This window comes from Macrotis lagotis, chromosome X (assembly GCF_037893015.1).
Source record: "Macrotis lagotis isolate mMagLag1 chromosome X, bilby.v1.9.chrom.fasta, whole genome shotgun sequence".
Classification (NCBI taxonomy): domain Eukaryota; kingdom Metazoa; phylum Chordata; class Mammalia; order Peramelemorphia; family Peramelidae; genus Macrotis; species Macrotis lagotis.
Window position 1 is genome coordinate 411,788,462 of NC_133666.1, and position 22,848 is coordinate 411,811,309.

Below are 22,848 nucleotides of genomic sequence, written 5' to 3' on the forward strand. Positions count from 1 at the left end.
ACCTCACTATCTTTTCAGTCTTCTACCCTAGACCCCAACATTGGTCTCTAGGTTGTTCTGTGAACAAGATACCCCATCTCTGGGTATTTCTTCTGGTTGTTCCCCACTTCTTGGAATGTGCTTCCTCTTCTGTTCTATTTACCTTCTCGGCTTCCTTGGAAGTCTCAACTAAAAATTCACCTTTACAAGGAAGCTTTCCCAAAATCCTTGATTCTAGTGCTTCCTCTCTCAATTGTTTCCTGAATAAAATTTTTATCCTATATAACACTTGTTTTGTGTATCAGTTTACTTGTTACCTCCTCCATTGGAATGTAAGCTTGTTGAGGACAGGGACTGCCATTTGCCTTTTTTTTGGTGTGCCTGCTCCTTCCCCCACCCAGTACTGATCTAGCAATCTTTCACATAGGCACTTAATGTTTGTTGAATTGAACCTAGTTCCAATCCCTTGACCTTCCAGCTGAGGAAAACGAACCTCAGAGAATTTGAAGTGACTTGCCTTAAAGATCTGGACAAATTTTTCTGATTCCAAATCTAGCTCTTTCTGCTGTAAATATGCTATGGTCTAATTCAGCCATTGCTAGAGATAATGCAAATTTATTCAGTAAATTGAAATGTTTAAAATATTCATGTATTTTTACTATGGATCAATTTGAATTTTCCTTTTATAAAGTTAATAGGGGTTGACCCTGACTAGAAAACATGCATCTATCAGTTTTTAAAAATGACTAATTTTAAAAAGAAAATAAGACAGTTTAAGTTTCAGGGGAACATCAAGTGCTTCCGACCTAGTGAAAATTAGAAGTCCATCATGCTAAGCAAAAACCTCAGTGAAAGGGGCAGCTAGGTGGCCCAGTGGATAGAGTACTGGCCCTGGAGTTAGGAGTACCAGAGTTCAAATCTGGCCTCCTATGCTTAATATACCCAGCTGTGTTTTGCCCTTGGGCAGCCACTTAACCCCATTTGCCTTGCAAAAACCTAAAAAAACCCCAAACCTCAGTGAAGAGAAAAAAGGGACAATTATTGCTGAAAAAGAATGAAGGTTATGTGTTCTATATGTAGGAGCACTCACATACTATACTAGAGATAATACAAAATATAGGACCAGCACAAAATCACTTCCTAATTCCCTCTAAATTGGCACCTACAATTTTCTTCATTTTTTAATGTTTACACTATAGTGTAAATACTAGTTTGTATTTTCATGAAAGTTCCATATAGGCTCCTGATAAATTTCCTTCACTTTTGCATTGCTCAGCAAATAGAACAAAATATGCTTAAATATTCAATTGAAAATTCACCATTTTCTATATTTTGAACTAGTTATATCAAAAGGATAAGGGCTGCCTAAATATTAGGGATACCATGCTAAGTTTTTAAACAGTAGACTACCAATTTCTACTGTAGGTATAAGCTTGAGGGACAAGAATCACATCTTTGTTAGCTTTGCCCTTACTTGTACTCAGATTCCCCCCAATTAGGACCAGTACTCTTATGAATGATTTTTAAAGTTTCTTCTAGGAGCTTGCAAGTTTAAGAATTCTATGATATGAATGTATAATTACTCAATGCAGACTCAAAATATAACATGTTTTTCCAGTATTCATTCTCCTCTCTCCCATACCCCCCACCCCAAATATAACAAAGTGGTTTGGAAATTTTGCTATATTTTCTTTCCATAACCTAGCAGTCAGGCTACTGTTTTTGGGATGGCAAATCCAGAATGCTAGTCATATATATATAAATATAAATATATATATATTTTAGGTTTTTGCAAGGCAAGTGGGGTTAAGTGGCTTGCCCAAGGCCACACAGATAGGTAATTATTAAGTGTCTGAGACCGGATTTGAACTCAGGTACTCCTGACTCCAGGGCGGGTGCTTTGTCCACTACCCCACCTAGCTGCCCCTAGAGTCATATTTTTAAAGCTCCCAAACAGACAAATTTTGGAAAGTTATTCAACATTTATTAATCTTCAAGACTGGTTACTTGTAAACTCAAATCTGAACTCGTATTATTAAACCCTTAAGAATCTGAAATATATTCATACACTCCTCAACAATGTCCCTCCTCCAAGAGTTACAAGTTGTTTAAGTTTTGAAGTTCGGAAAACCATTTGAAGCCAAGCTTCAGTCCCAAAACCACTGGATTACTTTGCCCCCATTCAACTCGTTATATTAAACTCTGGGCCAGAGTTAGGTGCTTAAGCCATATAAGGCCAAACTTCCCGGGGGCAGGGGCTCCGTCCTAATTTCTGTTAACCCAGGGGAGTGCCCACTACAAGAAGGCAATCCCTATACCAGTCCGTGATTGAACACATGTACCAGAGTCCTCACTTCCTTCTCTTCCCTCCTTGGCGCTGTCCTTTCTTGCCCCCCAGGCCAGGCGGTCCCCCTTTCCGCTTGCTTCCTGGGCCTTGGGGTCCCCCTTTCCTCTTCCCCCCCCGGCCCTGGGGGTCTCCCTTTCCCCTTGCCCCCACGGCCCTTCCTGCCGCCCGCCCTGGCCAGCTTCCTCTTCTTGGCAGCCTCTTCCCTGTCCTCCTCCCTCATCTGCTTGTTGGTGGCCCTGGTCACGTCCATCTTGGGCTTTTTGCTGTTCATGACCCTGATCAGCTCCAGCTGGCTCTGCTTTTCGGCCGAGAAGTCGCCGACGTTGGGCTGGAAGCGGCGCTTCTTGCCGGGGCCCCGGGGCGGCTTCTCCTTGGGCAGCCGCTCCTGGAAGCGGCCCACGGAGGCGGTGGAGACCTTGGCCACCTGCATGGCCCTGCCCAGCTCGGCGCGGCTCTGGTGGCCCGTGGGGCGCATCCCTCCCTGGCTGGGCAGCTGCACCCGGTGGGCCCGGGCGATGTTGCGCAGCCGGTTCAGCTCGTTCTTGGCCACGCGCTCCTTCTTGGCCCGCAGCCTCTCGGCGAACTGGTCGGCGTCGGGGTCAGCGGTGGCGGGCACCTCGATCAGCCAGTCCTTGGTGTCGTCGCGGGCCCGCCGGTAGCCCCAGCGCCGGCGCCACTGCCCGGTGGCCTCGTCCCACACCAGGCTGGACTTCTTGCGCGGCCGGATGCCCTTGAGGGCGCGCGAAGCGCTGCCAGCGCGTGAGCGGCCGCGGCCCGGGCAGCGGCTTCTCGCGGGGCAGCCGCAGGCCGGGCTCGGGGAGCTTGGCCACCACCGCCTCCTCCACGCGCTCCGAGGGCAGCTGCCACAGCCGGTTCACCAGCAGCTGCGCGTTGCCGCGCGCCAGCCCCAGCAGCTGCGCCTCCAGCTCCGGCCCGCTGCGCCGCCGCAGGCCCGTCGGGGGGTTCCGGTCCACGGCCAGCAGGTTGCCCAGATCGAACTCCAGCTCCAGGTCCTTGTGCACCGTGATGAGCCGCAGCTTCTCCGCCTCCGCCCGCTCGGCCTGGGCCAGCACCTCCTCCGCCCGGGGGGCCGCCATCGCTGCCCCGCCGAGGAGCACCGCCCTCCGAGGGGACCACAGGCTCACCGCGCCGGCAACGCCGCACACGTGGAGCTCCGCTCGCGCGAGCTTCCGCTTCCGCTCATCCGGAAGGCAGACCCCTTCCGGCGTCACACAACAACTTCCGGGCCTCTCGGCCGGCCGGAGGCGGCGTTGCTGTTCCGATTGGCTAAGAGCGGGCTCTGAGGTTCGGTTGGGGGCGGTATTCGTTGTGCGACTACAAGTCCCAGCGGCCCAGCTAGGACTACGGATCCCAGAATGCCCCGCAGCCCGGGTCCCCACGTGTTTAGAGCTAGTAAGTAGCAGAGTCGGAATTACAAACCGGTCCTGAAAGCTCGGACCCGGGGTTTTCGCCACTGGCCGCGCGGCGTCGCGTCACTTACGCAGGAACAGAAAAGTTGCAAGCATGCTTTAAAATCTAGATTAAAAATGAGTTCAGCACACGCTTTCCTACGGAACAAAAAATGAGGAAATGATGAATGTGAACAAAAATGATGCGTGGGGAAGGAAGCAGACTCCGAGGTGCCACCCACAGTGGCGCTTGTAGTCGTTTCCCTCACTAAAACCAAATGTGCGTTTGATTCCTGACGCCCCTGGCTCAGGCCAGAGGCCGGCTCTGGGCGGCCTTCAGATAGGATAGCCTCTGTTTGCAGAAGGGGAAACTGATGTGCCAAGACCAGGTATTAAAGACTACAACCCAGATCTTGATTCTCTGATTCCTCCGTGACGCTTTGGTGCTTGGTTAGAAAGCTGTGTTTTTGGTCACATGGCTTCTTTTTTGCCTCTTACTCTTGCCCCCCCCCCCCCCATTGAAACCATCGGAATTTGCTTAGGGAAGGATAAAGATGGATAATCCAGGCAACACATTAAATTACTAGGTGAAGAACACTTGGCTAAAACATCGAGGTAATGTCTCTTCCTTGGTCGGGGCAGTCTAGTGGGGAGATATGTCAAGTGAATAACCGGGACAAAATGAGATGTCATTCTTGTGTTTTAGAGGTATGACAAAAGACTGTGAGATCCGAGAAGATCTGGACTGACCGGACAAAGAGGAATCCAGAAGACTGGAGATGGTCCTGGCTTGCCGAGGTCACACAGCCACTGTCCAAAGTTTCAGAGTGGTGCTGGTGGGCTTGGTCAGTCTGAAGAGGGCTTTTGAGTGTGGCTGGGGAGAAAGGAATTCAAGCATAAAAAAGAGATAAAGAAACATGGAAAAATTCAGGATTTGTAGCGCAAGAATCCTTAAGGGATGATAATACAGTCCATCTACAGTATAGCATATATATATATATATATATATATATCTATCTATATCTATATGGAAAAGTTATAGCTATAAGTTGTAAGGAATTGAAATGCCAGGATGAGGAGATGGATACTTATTTAGTTGAAATAGGGAACTATTCAAGAATTCTGGGCAGAGGAATGACAGCCAGTTGTAGGCATAAGAAATAAATTTGACTTTCAGCATGAAGAATTTATTAGGGAGGGAAGTGGATGAAGGCAGGAGGAGGAATATATTGTAGCACTGTATTTCCCCAAATATAAGACCAGGACTTTTACTAATTTTTTTTTCTGCCAAAAGATGTATTAGGGATAATTTCAGGGAATGTCTTTTTTTTTTTTAATGTATAACAATCTACAACCATTCATTTATTCAAATCCGTCATGTCATCTTCTTCTGGAACATTGTCATAACTCTCCAAACAATGAATTTTGACCTGAATTTCTTGTGACTCCATTTCCTGCAGAACCTTTGGCCCCCAATCTCTCATGTCCAGCCGTAGTGCTCTCCTTAACTGAGCACCTCTTGTCCTTGGAGCATAGGCAACACAGCTAGCAGTCTGTGATTTTATCCCAAGAGTTCTTCTTGCAGGTTAGGTTTCAGTTTCCACTACAATTTCTCTCATTCTATTTTCATTGATATCCATGCACAAATGGTACTTGAATGGGGTATTTATTGCAATATCAAGAGCCAGGAGTCATTCCTGCAGGAATGATTATTTGTTCTATTCTCTCTTCATATCTTTAGTTCTGTGAGTGCTGATTGAATCCCAGACTAGCAGACCTCTTTAGCCACCTCAAAAAACAAATGGCAGCATCAAATCCTCCCACTTCCTTATAACTGTGTGGTTTTTTCAGTTCCAAGAACTTAAATACCAGAAAAAACCTTTCAGTCTTATCTTTTTTGCCCTTAGCAATGATTAAAGGTGGGGCTTTCTTTCCATCCAGAAGTTATCAACTGCCCTAGTTTTTCCTTTTGTCCTTTACTCGGATTGGTCTTTTGGCAATAAGTTTCTTTTAGAGTTTATCTGTTTACATAGATACATACCAAAGGTGCCTACTTGGGTGCTCACAAATGCTTAATTATAATTGATATTATCAATTTAATTAAGTCAATAATAGTATTTATGTTAATTATATATATTATTTTATAATTCAATACATCTGTAGTGTGTTGCAACAAGTGTACTAAATGCATCCATTTGGCTGATTGTCTTAACTGGGGCTTATTTTGGGACTTATATTATGAACACCCTGAAAAAATCATGCTAGGTCTTATTTTCATGGAAATACTGTAGTCTACCCTGTTGCTGGTGAGAGCCTTGGGGTGGTAGCAGTGGGAATGTGGGGAATGAATGGATATGAGAAATATTGCAGGTAAGTGACTAGATATGGGAAGTGAATGGAAGGGAAGAGTCAAAGAGAAAACCAAAGGTTGATGATGATAATGGTCATCTAGTCTCAAAGAAGACATTTGGGAGGTGATGCCATGACAAACACATGGATTGAATTTGAATAAAAGGGTTCTGTGCTAAGTTACCAGCCGTACTTTCTCCTCCAGAGCCATCTGGGTTCAGTGGACAAAGATGAATCAAGAAGACTGGAGATGGTCTTGCATGTGAGGCAATCAGGGTTGAAGCCCAAGGTCACACAGCTAGTGTCAAGTATCTGATGTCAAATTTGAAGTAGGTCAGCTGGGTGGCGCAGTGGATACAGTACTTAGAGTCAGAAAAACCCAAGTTCGAATCCAGCCTTCAGATCCTATCTGTGTGAACTTAGGTCCAGCATCTCTCACTCAAATCCATTTCATGTGCTTGTCATGATATCACCTCCGAAGGTCAAATATCACATCATGAAATGTTAGGAAGTTGATGGACAATCAAGGATTTGACAAAATTTAAAAGGATTTTTTTTTTTTAGGTCTTTGCAAGACAAATGGGGTTAACTGGTTTGTCCAAGGCCACACAACTCAGGTACTCCTGACTCCAGGGCAGTGCTCTATCCACTTCACCACCTAGCTGACCCCTAAAAGGAATTTCTTGACCTTAAGTCAGGTCATTTATAAAAATTGAAAGCATCAGAACAGTCAATCTAAAGTACAGAATTAATCTTAACCTGGGGCTTCTGTGGACTTTTTAAAAATTGACTCTCTAGATGAGTGATCTCACTAGCCTGAGTGATCATGGCTTTAATCTCTTTGAAAGATTAAAAGTGCTTTAATCCTCCCTTGTAAAGGAACTGGCTTTTTAGCAGTTTCATCCTGGTAGATGGAAACAAAGAGCAGCTTTTGTCATCGAAAAGGGATAGTATAGGTGAATACCAGTAGATGGAAGCAGAGAACAGTGAATGCAGCATCTAGAGCATCTAGAGATCAGGGGAACCTTTTCAGAGTACAGGAGCAAAACAGATGGACCCTCCAGCATCCAGCAAAAAAGCCCTGGAGATGGAACTTCTGCTGCAAGGCAGCACAGGGATATATCCACAGAATTCTGGCATTTCTGCAGTCTCAGAGATGGGAGTATGCTCATCTGTGTCCTTACATATGGGCATTTCACAGACTGTCACCGCATCATGCTTTTTTTTTAAAAATTATATTTATTTTATTTTTGTACAAATGATTTTTTATACATTACTAAAATATTTTTGTTTAAGAGTAAACATAATACCCCCCCCAAATATAGACCTTCATGAGCAATAAAGAGGAAAAAATTAAAATTAAAATTAAAAAAAATTATAATAGGGGCAGCTAGGTGGCGCAGTGGATGGAATACCAACCCTGAAGCTAGGAGCACCCAAGCTCAAATCTGGCCCCAAACACCCAACAATCACTCAGCTGTGTGACCCTGGGCAAGCCACCCCATTCCCATTGCCCTGCAAAAACCACCCCCCCAAATAAAATAACAAAAACAACAACAACAACAATAATAATAATAATAATAATGGTGGTCAGGTGGCACAGGGGACAGAGCACTGGCCCTGAAGTCAGGAGTGCTCGGTCTCAAATCCGGCCTCAGACACCCAACAATCACCCAGCTGTTCAACCCTGGGCAAGCCACCCAACCCCATTTGCCCCGCAACTCCCCCAAATATTACTACTACTACTACTACTACTACTAAAATGCTTCAGTCTGTGTTCCAACACCACCAGCTCTGTTACAGGTGGATCACATTCTTTAGGATAAGTCCATCACAAAAGCTACTTCCATATTTTTCCACTATTGCCATTGCTGATTGCAACTTCCTCCATTCGTACTTCCTCACTACCATACACTATATTTTCTCTCTCCTTTCACTCTGTCCCTCTTCTTAAATGTGCTGTAAGGTAGCTGAGTGGCACAGTGGACTGATCAGCAGCCCTGGGGCCAAGAAGGCCCCAAGCCTACATAGCACCTCTAAGGCCCAGCAACCACCCGGCTATGTGATCCTGGACAGGCCATCCAATCCCAGCCCCTTGCAAGCAGTAAAAAAGATAATGTGTTATATCTGACCACTCTCCCCCATGGTCTACCCTGTCCTCCATCACTCACATCCCCCCCCCTACCCCCTGTCCCCCTTCTCTCCTACTTACTCTAGATGTCTATACCCTATTGAGTATATATGCTGTCCCCTTTCTGAGCCACCTCTGATGAGAGCGAAGTTTCCCTCCACTCCCCTTTGCCTTCCCCATCTTCCATATCATTGCAATAGCTCATTGTAATAAAAAAATCTTATTATATGAAATATCTTAGCGTATTTCACCTCTCCCTTCTCTTACTCCCATTACATTTCCCTTTTAGCCATTGACTTCATTTTTACAATATATTATATCTTCAAATTCAGCTCTCTCCTGTGCTTCATCTATAGAACCTACTTCTACCTGCTCTATTAAATGAGAGGTTTCTTATGAGTATTATCAGTATCATTTTTCTATGCAGGACTACATGCAGTTCATCATCATTAACTTCTTCATAATTTACCCTTCTCCTCCACTCTCTATGCTTCACCTGAGTCCTGTACTTGAAGATCAAACTTTCTGTACAGCTCTGGCCATTTTAACAGGAACATTTGAAATTTCCCTGGTTCATTGAAAGTCCATCTTTTTCTCTGGAAGAGGACTTTCAGTTTTGCTGGGTAGTTGATTCTTGGTTTCATTTTGAGCTCTTTTGCCTTCCAGAATATTATATTCTAAGCCCTATGAACCTTTAATGTAGTTGCTGCTAAGTCCTGTGTGACCCTGACTGCAGCTCCACGATATTTGAATTGTGTCCTTCTGGCTACTTGTAATATTTTCTGTTTGACTTGGGAGTTCTAGACCTTGACTATACTATTCCTGGTTTGTTTTTTTTTTTTGATCTCTTTCTGGGGGAGATCGGTGGATTCTCTTAATTTCTATTTCGCCCTCTGCTTCTAGGATATCTGGGCAGTTTTCCTGTAGGAATTCTTTAAAAATGATGCCAAAGCTCTTTTCCTGATCATGACTTTCAGGTATCCCAATAATTTTTAAATTATCTTTCCTGAATCTGTTTTCTAGATCAGTTGTTTTTTTCAATGAGATGTTTCACATTTTCTTCTAATTTTATTCTTTTGGTTCTGAAGTATTGTGTCTTGTGTCTTGACTTCTCACAAAGTCAACAGCTTTCTTTAGTTCCATTCTACTTCTGAAATATTTGTTTTCTTCAGAGAGCTTTCTTATCTCTTTTTCCATCTGACTAATTCTGCTTTTTAAAGCATTCTTCTCCTCAATAACTTTTTGAACTGTTTTATCCATTTGACATATGCTAGTTTTTAACATGTTATTTTCTTCAGCATTTTTTGGATCTCTTTGACTAAGCTGCTGACTTCTTTTTCGTGTTTTTTCTGCATCTCTCTCATTTCTTTTCCCAATTTTTCTTCTGTCTCCCTCAGTTGATTTTCAAAATCTGTTTTTGAGCTCTATCATAACCTGAACCCAATTTCTGTTTTTCTTGGAATCTTTAGTTGCAGGAGCTTGTACTTCCTCATCTTCCGACTGAATATTTTGGTCCTTCTTGGGATCATAGACAATGTATTTATCAATGGTGCTCCTCTTTTTTCTTTGTTTGTTCATTTGTTTGCTCAATGAATCAATTTATTAGCTAACATTTATTCAAGTACAGATATAAAGTGGCATAGATATAAAAAAGACAAAAATGAAAGTCAGTCCTGAAAGAGTTTCCATCCAAATATACATTCATTCAACAACATAACTGTAACCAGTTCAAGTTTAAGGAACCATGCCTAAAAATCATACCATAGTCAACTCTACTTAGTAAAGCTAGCATTAGGTATGGAACTCATTAAGTTTGTGAAAGGGAGCAAAAATGAGCTCTCTGTGTTTGAAGACCTTTGTAAGTTAAGAATTATCTCTTTGAAATGTATCTGGTGGTGGGTACCAACTCTTGCATGGAATAAATAGGGAAGACCTTTTAGGGTGTATGATCACTCTCAGGACAGACCCACTACCTGTAGAGGGTTTTTTTAAGTAATTGGGGTTGAGTGACTTGCCCAGGGTCACACACAGTTAGTAGCAGCAGCAGCAGCAGCAGCAGCAGCAGCAGCAGCAGCAGCAGCAGCAGCAGTAGTAGTAGTAGTAGTAGTAGTAGTAGTAGTAGTAGTAGTAGTCTGAGATTGGATTTGAACTCAGGTCTTCCTTATTCTAGGGCCAATGTACCATCTTTCTGCCCCTCTTTGTAGAGTGTTTCATGCTTCTTTGTAATTAAGCATAGTTTTGCTAGATAGTACAGTAGGTAAAAGTGCTGGACTTGGAGCCATAAATATCTGAGTTCAAACCCTGCCTCAGATACTGTCTGTAAGACCCTGGGCAAAGTTTTAACCTCTTTCAATCACATCTTTAAAATGGTAATGATAATTGTACCTCCCAGGATAGTTGTGAATATTCAGTGGAATTTAATGGACTAAGCTGTAACATTTTTTGCAGACTTTAAAGTACTATGTAAATGTTAGCTATTATTATTTCTTATTAGTATTCCATCGTATCAGTGTACCACAGTGTACCACAATTTCGTTTCCCTATTGTCAGACATTTAACTTATCTCCATTTTTCCCAATTCTAAATAATGTTGCTAAATGAAAATCTATGAGCAATCAATTCTTTGTTTCATGAAATCAATTAATAACAAGTAATTTTTGAGAAATTATGATTGTTTTTATTGATGTTTAATGTTAAGCTTCTAATGTCAAGGTAACAGGATAAAAAAGAATCAGCAGTGGTAGGTTCCATATAGGACTATTTTCACTTATTGTTTAGTACATATATGCCCAGAACTTCACTGGTTGGAAGATATAAGGCAAAGATTTAAAAAAAAATTCCTTCACTCAAGCCCCAGTCTTATCTTTTTGATACAAATGAAATATACTCTCCATAGGAGCTTATGAGATGATAATTCTCAGTTCTGTCAGTGGCAGAGTTTATTTAAGACTTTCCGACATCTGGAAGAGAATTTGTACCTATCTGAACATTTGCACCTATTTGCACCTAATTCTTCATCCCAATTCAATCTCTAAGGTAGAGATTCAGTGGTAAAACTATTAATTGGGACATAGTTTTTGCTAAGCAGCAAGGTGGATAGAATGCTGGATTCTGACACTTACTAGGTATGTGACCTTGGGCAAGTCCCTTGACTCTGCCTCAGTTTCTTGAGCTGTATATTTTTATGCCAGTTGCTGTTTAAAATGTGAAGGTTTCATATGATGTTGATGGTGTGTTCAAAACCAATATACATACCTTGTACTACTTGGGAGTAGAAATGGGTCTTAGAAATACTTGAATAGATCTGTGATCTGATCCTTTCAAAGATAGGCATTATAATCTATCTTCCCAACAAATTAGAGCTGTCTAAAAGTGGAATGAGTTGTCTTTGGAGAAGGTAGGTTCCTCCTCATTGGAAGTTTTCAGGAAGACTTATGAGCACAAATGAGTTCTAGTAAAATAGGGTACTCCTTTTGGGTATGACTTAGACCAGCTATCTGCTAATTGTACCTTCCAACTCTAAAGTTCTTTGAGAATTCTTACCTTTTGGAGAGAAAACTAACACTTTCTGCATAAGGGACATTCAATCTAACTGAAAAAGCTGAAGTATAAGTTACAAGGAAAAAAAAGATTTGACACAGTTAACTCCTTTTAGGGGAAAGAGTTAGCACCTCAGCTAAGCTCAATAAATGACAGCAGTGAGAACAACCCAATGTGGAATAGACTCAGCAGAGAATAGATGAGGGTGATGATGTCACCAGAAGATAGCAACAGCCTTGTAGCTTTAGAGGTGTGATTTGCCTCATATACCCTCCCTACAGGTGTTCCTTAACTGCATACCACTTATATGTGATCCCTATCTTTATTGACTTTTCATAATGATGTTGTGTGTTTTTGTGGGAGAGTGTACCCCAGTTCTGTGAGTGGTTTATCTTTCATTGTTCCATTTCTTACTGTGCTATTCCATTAAATGCCTTTAACTAATTGTACCTTTTAACAGACTAGTAAAAGGAAATTCATCACTGGGAGGCTTTTGAGCTATAGTTTTGAGTGAAAAAAGACCTACAGAGTGTCTGAGCTAGCTTTATTTATTTATTTGTTACATATATGAAAATACTTTGAAAAATATAAACAAATGTAAAACTATTAATATCATATCACATCTCCTACTTTAAAGATAATATCACAGTTGTGATTTTTAAATAAAGGCAGTTGGGCAGCTAGTTGTTGCAACAGATAGAATACTGGGCCTAGAATGAGGAAGATTCATTCTTCTTAGTGAGTTCAAAATTGGCCTCAGATATATACTAGCTGTGTAATTATGGACAAGTCATTTTACTTCAGTTTTGCATCATAAAATGAGCTGGAAAAGGAAATGGCAAACCACTTAAGTATCTTTGCCAAGAAAATCCTAAATTGTGAGTTACAAAGATTTAGAAATGATTGAAAAATGACTCAACAATAGCAACAAATAAAGGCAGTAAAAGATGTTTATTCTGTTTTACAAAGTACTTACAAAGTCCTGTGAAAGAAGTATTATCTCTATTTTTAGTGAGGGAACTAAATTACAGAGAGATTAAGAGATTAAACCAGAATCTCAACTGGATGGGATTTCAGATCCAGTCTCAACTAAGTGTTATCTCAAGTGTAATTCTCTGGATAACATTTTTGTATATCAGTCTTTCTTTATAGATCTACTGGCATAGGGGATTTTTGCTTCCTGAAACTTCCCATTCTATTTTTGCCTTACTTTTTTGTTGTTCCATTTGTGTTCAACTTTTTGTGATACTGTTTGGGATTTTCTTGGAAAAGACACAGGAGTGGTTTGCCATTTCTTTCTCCAGCTCATTTTCTAGATGAGGAAACTGAGGTAAATGACTTGCCCAGGTCACACAACTAGTAAGTGTCTGAGGTCAACTTTGAACTCATGTCTTCCTGATTCCTGATCTGAGTACCTCTAGTAGTTAAGACTGATTCTGTCCTTGTATCTTCCACCCATTGGACTAGAAAAGCTGTGTGGTCACCAAGAGACTTATAAAATATCAACATATATCTTTTACTGTCACTTTAAAAAGTATTTTTGGTCTTAAAGTTTAATTTCAACTAGCAGTTCAAGGGAATTTTCATCTGAGCTTGTGGCTTTATTCTTATATGTTTCTCCATTGTCTTAAGAATATTTCTCCAGAAAGGCAGAAATGAGGCATTGGTCAGAAAGAATGAAAATATTTTTCATCTTTCTGTTAATATTTAGAAAAATTTTCAATAAGAAAGGAGAAAGGAGTGATAGTGTTATTGGTTTGTTTTTGTTTCCCTATCTCACCCAGGCTGAAAGTTCAGGAGTTACTCATGATCCCAAAATCACAACCAAATGACATGGGAGCTTTGACCTGTTCAATATCTAATCTGGACAGTCAACTAACTCATGTATCCCTGGGATTTGCCATATTATGCCTTCCTAAGTGCAGTCTTTTGTTACTGTGGCTCAGAATACTTACCCTCTAGAGATTTGCCAGCTTCTGCCATCCCTGTAGCTGAGATTAAAGACTGAGCCACTACACCCACTTAGTGTTAATGTTCTCATAAACCATAGATAAAAAACATGTAAAGTATATGTCTCTCATTCCTTTGTACTTCTCAGAAAATTGACCTGTTTTCGTCAATGAAGCATATTCTTACAATTTTTTCCCCATTACTTTTTGCATTCTGTAATACTTTAGATTTTCTCCCCAAATTTTTCTCAATTACCACTAGTTGTCAACAGAAATTATGGGAATGATTCAACCATTTCCTTATCCCTGCTGTGAGCATAGTTACTATGAATATTTTCATCTAGAAAACTCAATGTACTTGTAATTTAATAAAATAGCAGAAAAGGGTCCTTAAAATACTTATAACATTTCCAAGTGATTCTTGTTTGCTGATTTATAATTTTAATTTAGGAGTACTTGAAGTGAAAGTTTCATTCTGACGACATTAATCACAGCTATTGTAAAGATTGCTTAGTCATGTATTCCGGCTTCAATCTTGACAACTACATAGAACTTGTACCAATGTAAAACATTTTCCTTTCAGAGAAGAAAAGACAACTCGCTGGCTTTTCATAGTGCCTAAGCAAATACAAGGCATAAGCTGAGCCCAGAGGGCAAAATGCTTCAGCTTCCAGGATATTACATGTTAGAGAGGTAATAGCATCAGAGTGATACTAATGACTTTAAAAGTCACAATTCTGATCAAGTCACTTAATTTCCTTGGGCCTCAATCTCCTCATCTGTAAAATGAGGGGATTGGTTTAGGTGATCTCTAAAACCCCTTTCAGTGCTTGAAGTTCATAATATTTTATAGATTCAATTATAATCTTCAGATGAAATTGATTTCTCTTGTATATGTTGTGGCAAAAATAACTTAAGTAAATTGAAATGAATCCTTTCACAGATATTATACACTTTTAACTGAATGTAAAGTATATGTAAAGTTAAAGGCATGGAAGACGGAATGTTTTTGACTTCTCTTTAAATCAGTCACTCATCTTCATGGTGGAGAGCTATCATGGCATGATGATTAAGCTTACATCAGGGAGAACTCACCCCTTTACGTTTACTTTCTGGGTGATAAGTGACTTCACCTCACAAGTCACCTCATGGGAGGTCACTTTATTCTCTATAAAATATGAGAGATAGGACCTGAATCCCCACAGAATTTTTGAGTGGTCCAAATAAGATAATGTATATAAAATGCTTTACAAACTTAAAACACAATATAATGTTATCATGATAAGGGATCTGGGATGTTCAGAAAATATTAGTGCTTTCCATCAACTCTATGACAAGCTGTAACCAAGATCTTCTCAGGGAATTCTATGGGCTCTAAGTAAATTCTTTTTCTTTGTAAATGGAATATTTGTGGAACTAAAGCCAGAGGGACTGTTTGAAGATAAATTCAGAAGAGCAGCAGGTAAACACATCTTACATTTGAATGAGTGCTTTGAACAATTGCTTAGGCAAAATTTCATACCTGTTCAAGGTCTGAAAGTTTTGGTCCTGGATCTGTTGAGAATAATTTAAATGTTCAGGGGGTCTTCTAAATTTAACTTCATGGAAGCAGCTAGGTGGCACTGTGGATAGAGTATAGGGCCTGAAGGCAGGAAGACTAATTCAGTTTGAACTCAGTTTCCTGAGTTTGAATCTGGCCTCAGGTGTCCCTGGGCAAATCACTTGACCTGGTTTGCTTCAGTTTCTTTGTAAAATGAATTGGAGAAGGAAATGGCAAACCACTTCAGCATCTTTGCCAGGAAAATCCATTCTTCTGGTCACAAAGAGTTGGGATATGACAGAAACAACAACATGATGATGATGATGATGATTTTTTTTTTTACAGGGCAATGGGGTTAAATAACTTGCCTAAGGTCACACAAGTAGGTAATTTTTAAGTGTCTGTGGTTAGATTTGAACTCATGTCCTCCTGACTCCAGGGCTAGTGCTCTATCCACTGTATCACCTATCTTCCCCAACATGATGATGATGATGATGATGATGATGATGATGATGATGATGATAATGTTTGTCATTCATTCTGGAAGAAGATCATGACATCAATGCAGGTGATGCCATAACAAGCACATGAACTGGATATGAGTGAGGGGTCATGCTCAGTCACCAATTTCATTTTCTCCACTAGAACCATCTGGATCCAGTGGTCAGATATTAGGATAACTGGAATTGGCCCTGGATGTGAGTCAATCAGGGTAAAGTGACTTGTTCAAGGTCACACAGCTATTTAGGTTGGATTAGAACTCTCATTCTCCTGACTCCAAAGGCCAGTATCTACCTACTGCACAATCTCGCTGCCTAACAACAACAATAACAAAAGTGGAAGCCCATTCACAAAACAGATCTTCAGTTATAAACCATTCTCCAATTTTGAGATTAATGAAGGCAGGAGGTGAGGGGTTGCTTAGAGTACGTCATTTCAGGTAAACTTAATTTGTACCAATCTGAAATAGTACACTATACCATTTATGAAACACATTACATTAAATTCATTTAAATGTATACTTAAAAGTATTCATAAAACACACAAGAATAGCACTGAGATTGTGAAAGTTTCCTTATCTAAAATTAGAGAGCAGAGTATGTATTTGTATGTTTGTGTGTGTGTGTGTGTGTGTGTGTGTGTGTAAAGGAGAAAAGCAATTGAATCAGGTAATCCTTAAGGCCCCTTCTGCAGAAGATATACATTTGCTTTCCTTGTTCAATGTTCATCTTGTCATATCTGATGGTATCACACACTTCTTAATCTGTAAAAAGGGTAGGAGAGAAAAGAATAAGTAGAGAACTACTTTAGAAAAGTGATAAAAGAATCAGTGGGGAATAAGGAGGTGATTAGTATCTCCAAGAAATGAATGCTTTGAGAATAGTTGCACTTTCCTTCTTTCCAATTTACTCTGAGCTGTGTAAGACAGCTTTATCTCTAATGAGAAGAGGCTTGTTAGAATTTTCTCTAATCACCAATGCTGGGTGCCATCCTTGGAGCAAATTGAAGGGGTTTTACCATGATTGGAAAGTAGTTAATAGCTACATGTCTAGAAATGTAACATTTACAAAGGACTGTACATGCATTACCTCATTTGCACTATCTCATTAGCTCTTTTCAATAACACAGTATTTTATGCTAGGAACATTTTCTTAAATATCAGTTTTCCATCTAATTCTAAATTTTAAGCACCATCTCAAAAGAGATATGATTTCCAAATTTTTATTAGGCAATTGTATTATTTTGTTAGGTTAATAAAGGCAGGTTGTAATACTACAGATTAGGGTTTCCATGATTTCTTTAAAAAAGTCAATTGGGGCGGCTAGGTGGCGTAGTGGATAAAGCATTGGCCCTGGAGTCAGGAGTACCTGGGTTCAAATCTGGTCTCAGACACTTAATAATTACCTAATTGTGTGGCAAGCCACTTAACCCCGTTTGCCTTTCAAAAAAAAAAAAACCCTAAAAAAGTCAATTGGCAAATTTTGTTTTGTTGCATCATAACAAATGGAATAGGTCTTTCTTTGCTGTGTTCTGAGAAAAGTAGGTGGAGATGAAGTGTTTATGCATTGATGCTAATGGTACCTTTCTTCCAGTTGAATCTCCTACAATATACAATCTTTGACCAATCTGAAAATGATTATATAATATGCTGTTGCTGTTCAGAAGTGGAGAAGTAGGTATATTTTGTTGTTTGGTGTTTGGGTTCTTCATCGGCTTTCTAGTTTCTCACAGTTCAGATTTCTTTAGTTGATCCATTCATTTACTTTTCTATAGCCATTATGCAATTGTTCTTCTGGTTTTACTTATTTAATTTGCAACAGAATTTTTTTCCATGTTTCTCTAAATTTTTCATGTTTGTTGTTTCTTAATTCACAATAATATCCCATTGCACACATACACCAATGGTTTCAGCAATTCTTATTTTAAAAAAATTAATTTATTTTGATATTTTTAAAAATTTGAGTTCCAAATTCTCTTCTCTCCAATCTCACCCCAACACATTGAGAAGGTAAACAATAGGATTATATATGTGAAGTCATGCAAAACATATTTTCATATTAGTTGTTTTGCAAACAAGCCCCCCAAACCCAAAACAAAATAAAAGAATTAGAAAAATAAAGAAAATGATGAAGTAAGTTTCAAGGTATACTCAGTTTATCCTTCCATCTCTGGAGATGGATTGCATTTTTCATTATGAATTCTTTGAAATTGTCTTGGATCATTATATTGATGAGAGTAGCTAAGTCTTTCATAGTTGATCATCATTATAATATTGTTGTTACTATGTACAATGTTCAAGTTCTGTTTTCTTCAATATGCATCAATTCATATGTCTTCCCAGATTTTTCTGAAACTGTTCTTATTTCTTAGACAATGGTATTCTACCACAATCATATATACAACTTGCTCAGTCATTCCCGTAATTGATGGGCATCCCTTCAATTTCCTATTCTATGCCACCACAAAGAGATGCTATAAATATTTTTGTGTATATATATATATATATATATATATATATATATATATATATGTATTTTCCTTTTTCTTTGATCTCCTTGGCATTTCATCCATACTCAAAGCAATGATCTTTGTGCCAAGGTTTTTTTTTTTTTCCACCTGAAATCTCTTAGTTGAGGTCAAGGTGGGATGTGTGTGGGTGTGTGTGAGTGTGTATTTGTAGCCTGACAGGGTGTTAAAATGATAGAATCTTAGGATTGGAAGGGAGCTCCTTTTATACATGAAGACATTAACACCCAAGAGATTAAATATTTTGTGCAATGTCACAGTTAATGTAATGGAAATGCCAGCCTGGAAGAAGTGGGGGTGGGTAATGTCCAAAGATGTTGTCAGGGAACTCCCATTAGCAATTCACAAAGAAGATGGAAAGAGATATTTTTGGCAGTTTCTGGCTTTGGCCTATTTCCCTATGTAAATAGTTTTATGACCACATGATTCTGTCTTCAAGTGATTTTCTTTCCTGTGGGTCATGGGCATTTAAAATGATGTCCCCTAAATGTTTGTAAGTGGTAGAGATGGAGGTGAGGTTTTTGTAAAGTCCTTTAACATCCTCTCCCAATCAGACTGGTATTTCAAATCCCTTGGAGTCAAGGTCAATAACCTCTTGAGAATACTTGGAATCATGTTGAAAAGTGGAAAGCTCACTAGATTTATAGTCATATGAACTAAATTTGAAACCTGGATCTGCTATAATTTAGAGTTAATGACCACTTAGTTATGTACTACCATATGATATAGGGAGAAAATGCTAGGTTTCAAGACAGAGGACCTGAGTTTCCATCTTGGTTCAGTTATTTATCATTGGACATTTCCCTTAACTTCTTTGCTTCCCAATTTCCTCATCTGTAAAAGAAGGTCTACATTCCACCAGGTTCCTTTCCTGTTTCAACCTCAAACAAATGGCTTACCCTCTTTGGAAAGGATTGAACTAGGCTCTTAGCCTGAGTGTCCATGAAATTGTTTTAAAAAATATCTCAAGATTCAATGTAATTATTTCCCTTTATCCTTATGTGTGTGTGTGTGTATGTGTGTGTGTGTGTGTGTGTGTGTGTATTTTTTTGAAACCTCATTTTAAAGCGTTATTCTGAGAATGAGTTCATAGGGTTCAATAAACTGTCCATGCATATACAAGAAAGGTTAAGAACCTCTAGAGTAGATGAAGTCTGAAGTCTCTTCTAATGCCAAAGCTTATGAAATTAGGCAGAACAGTTTTTCAACCTTTAAAGCAGCTTTGTGGTGGCAACAAACTAGAAATTGCAAAGATGTTCATCAGTAGGAGAATGGCTGAATAAATTGTGGTATATGATTCTTTCATTTATTTATTTATTTTTTATTCTCATTTTGTACAAATGTATTTTTTTACATTAATAAAATATACATGCTTACAAGTAAACAAAAATACCCCTCCCCCCATGAATATAGATAGACTTGCTTGGGTGAAAAAGTAAAGGGGAGAGAAAAAAAATTAAAATTAAAAAAATAATAGTAATAATGGTAGGTATGGCCAGGTGGCACAATAGACAAAGCACCAGCCCTGGAGCCACGAGCACCCGAGTCTATATCCAGCCTCGTAAACCCAATAATCACCCAGCCATGTGACATACAAGCCACTCCATCCTCCCACTGCCCTGCAAAAACCAAAAAGAAGAAAAAAAAAGACCCAAAATAAAGTAAAATAGTAATAATAGTAGGGGTGGCTGGGTGGCAGACAGAGCATTGGCCTTTGAGCCAGGAGCACCTGGGTCCGAATCCGGCCCCAGACACCCAAAGATCACCCTGCTATGTGGCCCCAGGCAGGCCACCCAGCCCCACTTGCCTTGCACCCTCCCCCAAATAATAATAACAAAAAATGTGCTTCAGTCTTTGTTCCAATACCAACAACTCTGTCATGAGTGGATCACATTCTTTATGATAAGTCCATCATAAAAGTTACTTCCATATTTTTCCAACATTGCCATTGCTGATCGCAACTCCCTCCTTTCTTATTTCTCCACTACCATGTACTATATTTTCCCTCTCCTTTCACTCTGACTCTGCTGTAGGGTTGCTGAGTGGTGCAGCAGACAGATTCCTGGTCCTGGGGCCAAGAAGCCCTGAACCCCCATATCACTCCTTAGGCCCAGAATCCACCTGGCCCTATGGTCCTGGGCAGGCCATCCAATCCAAGCCCCTTGCAAGAAGTAAAAAAAGAAATGTGTTATATCTGACCACTCTCCCCCCATGGTCCATCCTGTCCTCCTTCATTCACATCCCCACCCCTTCCCCCCTGTTCCTCGTTCCTTCTTACTCCAGATGCTTATACCCCATTGAGTATATTTGCTGTTTCCTCTCCTAGCCATCTCTGATGAGAGCAAAGGTTCCCTCATTCTCCCTTGCCTCCCCCCTTCCATATCATCACAATAGCTCATTGTAATAAAAAAATCTTATTATGTGAAATATCTTGGACTATTCCCCCTCTCCTTTTTCTTTCTCCCATTCCATTTCCCTTTTTTTCCTATTGACTCCATTTTTACACTATATTTTATCTTCGAATTCAGCTTTCTCCTGTGCTTCAACTCTAAAAGCTCCCTCTACCTGCTCTATTAACTGAGATGGTTCACATGTATCGTTTTTCTATACATGCAGTTCATCCTCATTAAGTCCCGCATATTTCCCCCCTCTCCTCCAATCTCTATGCTTCACCTGAGTCCTGTATCTGAAGATCAAACCTTCTGTTCTGCTCTGGCCATTCCAAAAGGAACCTTTGAAATTCCCCTGGTTCATTGAAAGTCCATCTTTTTCCCTGGAAGAGGACATTCAGCCTTGATGGGTAGTTCATTCTTGGCTGCATTCTAAGCTCTTTTGCCTTCCGGTATATTGTATTCCAAGCCCTATGAGCTTCCAATGTAGTTGCTGCTAAGTCCTGTGTGATCCTGACTGCAGCTCCACAATATTTGAACTGTGTCCTTCTGGCTGCTTGTAATATTTTCTCTTTGACTTGGGAGTTCTGGAACTTGGCTATAACATTCCTGGGGGTTGGTTTTTTGGGATCTCTTTCTTGGGGGGATTGGTGGATTCTCTCCATTTCTATCTTGCCCTCTGACTCTAGAATATCAGGGCAATTTTCCTGTAGTAATTCTTTGAAAATGATGTCAAGGCTCTTTTCCTGATCATGACTTTCAGGTATTCCAATAATTTTCAAATTATCTTTCCTAAGTCTGTTTTCCATATCAGTTGTTTTTTCAATGAGATATTTCACATTTTCTTCTAATTTTTCATTTTTTTGGTTTTGAAGTATTGATTCCTGATTTCTGGTAAATTTATCAATCTCCCTGAATTCTATTCTTTGTCTGAAGAATTTGTTCTCCTCAGAGAGTTTTCTTATCTCTTTTTCCATCTGGCCAATTTTGCTTTTTAAAGCATTCTTCTCCTCAGTAACTTTTTGAACTGTTTTATCCATTTGACCTTAGCATGCTATTTTCTTCAGCATTTTTTTGGATTTCCTTGACTAAGCTGCTGACTTCATTTTCATGTTTTTCCTACCTCTCTCTCCTTTCTTTTCCCAGTTTTTCTTCCAACTCCCTCATTTGATTTTCAAAGTCTTTTTTGAGCCCTGTCATAACCTGAGCCCAATTTTTGTGTTTTTGGAGTCTTTAGATTCAGGAGCTTGTGCTTCCTCATCTTCAGACTGAGTATTTTGATCCTTCTTGGGCTCATTTGCAAAATATTTCTCAATGGTCTTCCTCTTGTTTCTTTGCTTGTTCATTTTCCCAGCCTAAGCCTGTTTTTTGGGGTGCTTCCTGAGCTTTTGGGACACTCCCACAAGGGTCTCAGTGTGTGAGGTTCTGTCCTCCCTCCTGGTCTGTGAATGAACATAAGCGCCCCCCCTCTTCCATGGGCCGAGGTGGGGGGGCCTTGTTGTTCTATGGGGGGACCTAGACTGGGATCAGAATCTGAATGTGGTCAGAGCCCCAGAGTCCTGTTCCAGGGGCAGAGGACAGAGCTCAGCAGTCTCTCTCTCTCTTCACTCCCCTCCCTCAGCTCAATGGGCTCATGCCCTGGGGGCTCCTGCTTACTGGCCTGCTTTTGTTTCTGGGTCTAGGTTGCCAGAAGACCAAACTGCTTGCTGTGTGCCCTGAGGGCTGGGCATCACGTGCTTCCTCTGGCAGAGGTCCCCCTCTGTTCCCCCCACTTTGTGTGGGTGCTCCCCGGGGTGCAGCTCAGGAGACTCCCCCGCTGCTGTGAGCCACAGCTCCCAGCGCCCTGGGGCTGCCTCCTGGAGGCTGAAGTTCTTTGGCTCTGGGGGGCCACCCCTCCACCCCTCCGACCCCGGGGAGCAGAGCCTTTCTACTCTTTTCCAGGTTACCTTGAGTAGGAGAACTGCCTCACTGGGTCCCTTTGTGGGTTCTGTCTCTCGAAAGTTTAGTTAGAGTCCTTAGTTTATGAGTTTTTATCAGAGAGCTCCTAAGACTCGATCCCTTCATGTCGCCATCTTGGCTCCACCCCTGTGGTATATGATTCTGATGAAATGCTACTGTGCTATAAAAGATGATGAGCTCAGTGATCTTAGAAAAACATGAAAAGACTGGCATGAAATAATGAAGAGC

General features: G+C 40.5%; 1 protein-coding gene across 1 annotated transcript; it reads right to left on the reverse strand.

Moving 5' to 3' along the window:
- Positions 1 to 715: 715 nt before the first annotated feature.
- Positions 716 to 3,512, reverse strand: LOC141498138 (ribosome biogenesis regulatory protein homolog). Its single transcript, XM_074201109.1, is given in 3 exon segments — positions 716 to 2,446; positions 2,448 to 3,062; positions 3,064 to 3,512. Coding segments are annotated over 3 exon segments (1,092 nt in total). The 5' UTR covers positions 3,424 to 3,512; the 3' UTR covers positions 716 to 2,329.
- Positions 3,513 to 22,848: the final 19,336 nt, after the last annotated feature.